General features: G+C 41.5%; 1 protein-coding gene across 4 annotated transcripts in view; it reads right to left on the reverse strand.

The window, feature by feature from the left end:
• The window catches only part of LOC103143386 (nuclear factor 1 B-type), a 93898-nt gene that overhangs the window by 83826 nt on the left and 5189 nt on the right, over nt 1-4883 (reverse strand). For all 4 annotated transcript variants that reach the window (XM_007559905.2, XM_007559904.2, XM_016675217.1 and 1 more), the window contains exon 2: nt 3836-4367. In XM_007559905.2, coding sequence (XP_007559967.1) covers nt 3836-4367 — 532 coding nt within the window. The remainder of the gene's footprint in view (nt 1-3835; nt 4368-4883) is intronic.

Here is a 4883-nt window from a genome sequence, read left to right on the forward strand (position 1 = left end):
ATTGTTGTTTTAAAAAAAAAAAAAAAAAAAAAAAAAGAGAAGCAAAATACAAAGCGAAGCTTACAGAACCCGCGACACGTCCCGACACGATGAGTATCTGCATGCCTTGTTGCAACTATTCCATCAAGCTGTCAAAATGGATATGCAAAACACGAGCGCAGGTGTGGAGAGGAGATGATTGGAAGAAGAGAAAGGAAAAGAACTGCACTTCTGGTTTAATCAGATAAAACAGTGCAACGGAGTGACTGTGCAGAATGTGCGTGTGTGTGTGTGTGTGTGTGTGTGTGTGCGTGTGTGTGCGTGTGTGTGTGTGTGTGAGAAGCTAGGAGTCGGTTTGAACAGCCAGTTGGCACAATGGATGCCATGAATCCCGACCCCCTCCTTCCCTCATTCCAGGCCCTCAGCCTACTTCCCAGCGGGCATTCATCTGGGCATGCACATGGGCGCTGCAGCCGAGCCTGGCTAAACGCGTCTGTGCCCCAGAACAAGGGGGTGAATTTTTGTGAGTGCCCTCTCAAAATTAACCGGGGACTCTCGCTGCCAACCTGCCGACCTTTCTCAGGCACGAACCAGCGGGGATTAGCGGTGAAACCCGCTCGAAACATGCATGCTTTATTTTTATTATTATTATTGTAAAAAAAAAAAAAAAACGCAGACGAGAAAATAAAGGCGGCGAAATGATTTCTGTTACTAGACTACGCAGCTCAGCAGAGCGGGACGCAAAAAAGAACAATATATTAAAAGCACAGTCTGAACAGTGGATACTCTTTCAGCCGGAGCCCGATTTTGCTGGTTTCTTTGTGTTTGATTGTATGTTTGTTTGTTTCGTGCAGTTGCAGCTGAACAAAAGGCGGCGGCGGCTTCCATTCTGCCACCATCGGGGGGGGAGAAACAACTTTCCAGTGTGCCCACCGCATTGCGGATGCCAACCGACGAATCAAAGGCACGCTGCACGCAGACAAAAGAGGGTTTGATGCCAACCTCCGAACCTCTAACAACCGTCGGGCGGCGATCCGCCCTGCCTCCCTGGCACCGTTTGGAACAAAATGGCGGCGCAGCGCTTTGCCGTCCACAACATGGCTGCGCCGTCTGAGTTTGGGCACCGCTTGGCGACTTAAAGGAAGAGGGAAAAGACTTTTCATTTTTGCAACAACGAAAAAAAAAAAAACTCACAAGTGGAACAAATAAGTGAACACGTTTTTCGATTCTTGTAGTGAAAACACTAAAAAAAGATCATCAAAATTTCAAACTTCACGCAAAAAAACAAAAAAACAAAACAACATCTTTCTTAGGAGAAATCTTTGATACTGACAGTTAAAAGAGAGGGAATGAAAAAAATAAAAACCCCTCGCTAAAAAGAGCGGCGTTGTTTTAAATGTTGGCACGGAGCGGTTAAAACGCAGCAGATGCAGAACAAGGGGAGCGGTGGCATCCTACAAAGGACACAAAAGGAGGGTCTGATGCCAACCCCGGTGCCAGTGGCAACCATTATTGTCTCCGTGCTGTGCCTTCTGCTTTCCCTGGCACTTATCAAACACAAAATGGCGCTCAGGATTTGATGGTAATGAGCTAGCTAGAACCACCGTTCCTCCTCTCAGTGGCAGAGCGTTTGGATGCTGCGGCTACAGATTCAATGAAAGGGGATTTCATCGTGGAGCAAACCCAGGAGGGGAGCCATTCCTGTGCTGTCAGCGGAGAAAAGGAACTTTAGAAGAGTGAGACCGACGAGGTATGAGGAAATGAAGGAGTCGCATTTGGTCAGACGGCTGCTGAAATTACAACTCGTCACATGCAAAGTTGCAAAATCACAGAGAATTTTGCTAGTTTTCACGTGACAAAGTGTGAAAACTGAAAAGTAAAATCTCTCCGACTATAAATTTAATCTCTAATAGGTTAAATTAATCTTTTTTCAATTTTAGGAAATTTATTTGACAACTTATTTGAATTTATCCCAGCACGACATGCGATACGTAGAAATACTCAACTCTTAAATAACGTTTTAAGAAATTAACAAAACGTGACAAATCAGCACAAATATAAAGGTGTGTTTAGAAATAAGAACAAAAAAAATCTGAGGTGATCAGACTTTTTCTGCCTGATACTGAAGATTTATGTCATGAAAGCTAAAAAAAAATGTTCTGCAGTTTCAACAATGAAGGATTTTAATTTTGAATCCAACAAAAAAAAGGGGATGCTCCCATTAATTTCATCTATATTATTTTATACAAATGCGTAAAAATAAACCTTACGCTTGATGCATTCACAGACTAAAATTAGTGGGAAATCTCAGTTTTCATGCATTTCATAAAAAAAGAATAAAACGTATTTTTTTAATATATATTTTACCTGCTATAACCAGATCAATTACAAAAAGTCTGATTCAGATCTCTAAAACTAAATCAAAATTGAAAAAATATCATTATTGTCTAAATTATTTCTGTTCAAAACAAGCTGAGCTCGTAGTAATTTAAGAAGTTAAAAGGTTTCTATGTCAGCATGAATGTTCCTACTTGGACGTGTTTTGATATAAATTAAGAAAGAATTAAGATGGAGAAACACATATCTTAAAAATCCTGTCTGAGCCCGATTTCTAGTTTTTTTTGGCGGTTAGATCTGCTGAATTTGATATTAATCGACTTGTATTTCCCCCCCCCCAGCGACTACAACTTGTTCTGCAGAAAGTTGACGAAGGTTTGCAGTTTAAATCTGACAGGAAATGAAGCGATTACGGGAATATTCCCGTTAACGTCTCACATTGATTTAATCAACACATTAAAGGACCTGCCAGGGTAGATGATTTTCAGAGTAAGAATAATGTGGGAACTTAATTTTAAGAAATTTAATGAATGGTGTGAAAAATCTATATTTTTCAGCATCATTTTAGTATTTTCAATCACCAGGATCAATCAGCTTTACATTAAAATGCTCAGACTCTTTATTGCCACAGAAGTTGCCTGAACTGTTTGAGGATGAGACCTAATCGGAATTAGCGTTACTATTATCGTATTGGTTGGATTCAAACAAATGAAATAAGGCAATAATTGTTACGAATTGAGGCTATTTTGAAATTTGTAACTGAATTGAGTTTGTTTGACCTGCCAAAATCCAGTCCGAGTTTTTTAAAGGGAAAACTGGTCAATTCTTATGGCTGAAAATTAAAAAAAATAATAAATGCTGTTTCCTCAACAGCAAATCAATATATAAAGAAATAACACATTTAAAAAATTAAACAAAATCCTGATTCATGCTGTTCTCTTGCTTTATATTAAAACCAACCAGATTTTTTAAGATTAAAAAAAAAAAAGTAATTTTGACCCGTAATAATCAGAAAATAATCCACTTGTGCCTTCCTGCATTCGTGCAACAGCTTTCTGTAAACGTGAGTGTTTATCCGGCCCGACAGGCAGAACTGAAGGGTGTGTGTGTGTGTGTTGGTTTGTGCAAGCCAGCGTGGCTCCGTGTGCAGACAAACACACACACCCTGCAACAATGGCTTGACATGAGCAGGAGCTGCTGCTGCTGCTGCTGCTGCTGCTGCGGCACAGCTAAGACGAAGTTAGAAATGTTTCGTATTGGAAACACATTTAGTTTTTTTTATTTTATTTGCTCAATAATGAGCCTTTCATGAAACAAAACAAAACAAACAAAAAAAACCTGAATGTGCTTCAGCAGTTCTGCTGCTCACATTTCTGGTGTTTACTTGTCTGGCACAAACAGCGATGACCGCAGCCCAGACTGAGTCAGAAACTAACACATGTGACCCCTGACCTCACCAAACCATTACACAAACACATCTATATGTACACACGCACACACAGTCTGAGATTGAACGTACCTTGGTCCTGGACATAGTATGCTAGAAACAAGTCCAGCTCCTTGACCGATACTGTTATGTGGTGAGGCTGGACACAAAGTGCTGGGTTGGTGCAATGTGGAGACTTGACGAGCCGCTCGCCGTCCGTACTTTCCAGAGGGATGCCCTTGAAGAGGATGACCATCACCAGGTCCAGGCGCCAGACTTTGTCGGCCTGCCGCAAGCAGTCGATCCGGCGGATCTTGCCCTTCTGGTCCGGGTTGGACAGAACGCAGCACGGCGGCTTCTTGCCCGTCACGCTCAGGACGAAGTCCTCCCGGTACTCCTGCCGAATGTCCTTCCGCAGCTTGGCCAGCAGCCTGGAGGCCCACTTCTGCTTGACCTCGGGCTTCTCACCCAGGAGCTCGTCCTTCACGGCGCGCTCCTCGTCCTTGGACATCCGCTTCTCGTGCTTCTTGAAGTACTTGCGCTTTCGGGCCTGCAGGTTGAACCACGTGTAGGCGATGGCACGGACGTGAGGGAGGAGCGCCTCGATGAAGGGATGAAATTCATCCTGGAGGGGTCGGAGGGGAAAAGAGAGGGAAGGAATTTAATCATCTCAGTAAAAAAAAATATATATATATATTTTTTTTTTTAATTTACAGGACGGATGTCAGATCACGAATAAAATAATTTTGTGTTGAACTATTTTTCTGTAAGTCTGACAAAAACAAAACAAACAAAAAAAATCTTTGTATTTTCTGGTCATGCTGCGGGCCGCTCATCAATCTCTCCCTCTTCCACAGTGAACTTATCCCGTCTCACTAAGAACAGAGGATGAGCTTCTGGACAGGATGGAGTCGCAGAGTCCGATGTCGAGACGGTTCTTCTTCACGGACAGACAGGAAATGACACGTCAGCTGATTTTATACATTTTCATACAACAACTCAAATAATTTTTTTTTTTTTTTATAAAACTAATCAATAATTTCTAAATATTTACAAAGCTATTTTATTCTAATCAGTTATTCTAAGATTAGAAAAAAGTATAAGGCATACTTTGAAAACTGATAAAAAAAAAAAAAATTAT

This window comes from Poecilia formosa, unplaced genomic scaffold (genome assembly GCF_000485575.1).
Source record: "Poecilia formosa unplaced genomic scaffold, Poecilia_formosa-5.1.2 Scaffold111, whole genome shotgun sequence".
Taxonomy (NCBI): domain Eukaryota; kingdom Metazoa; phylum Chordata; class Actinopteri; order Cyprinodontiformes; family Poeciliidae; genus Poecilia; species Poecilia formosa.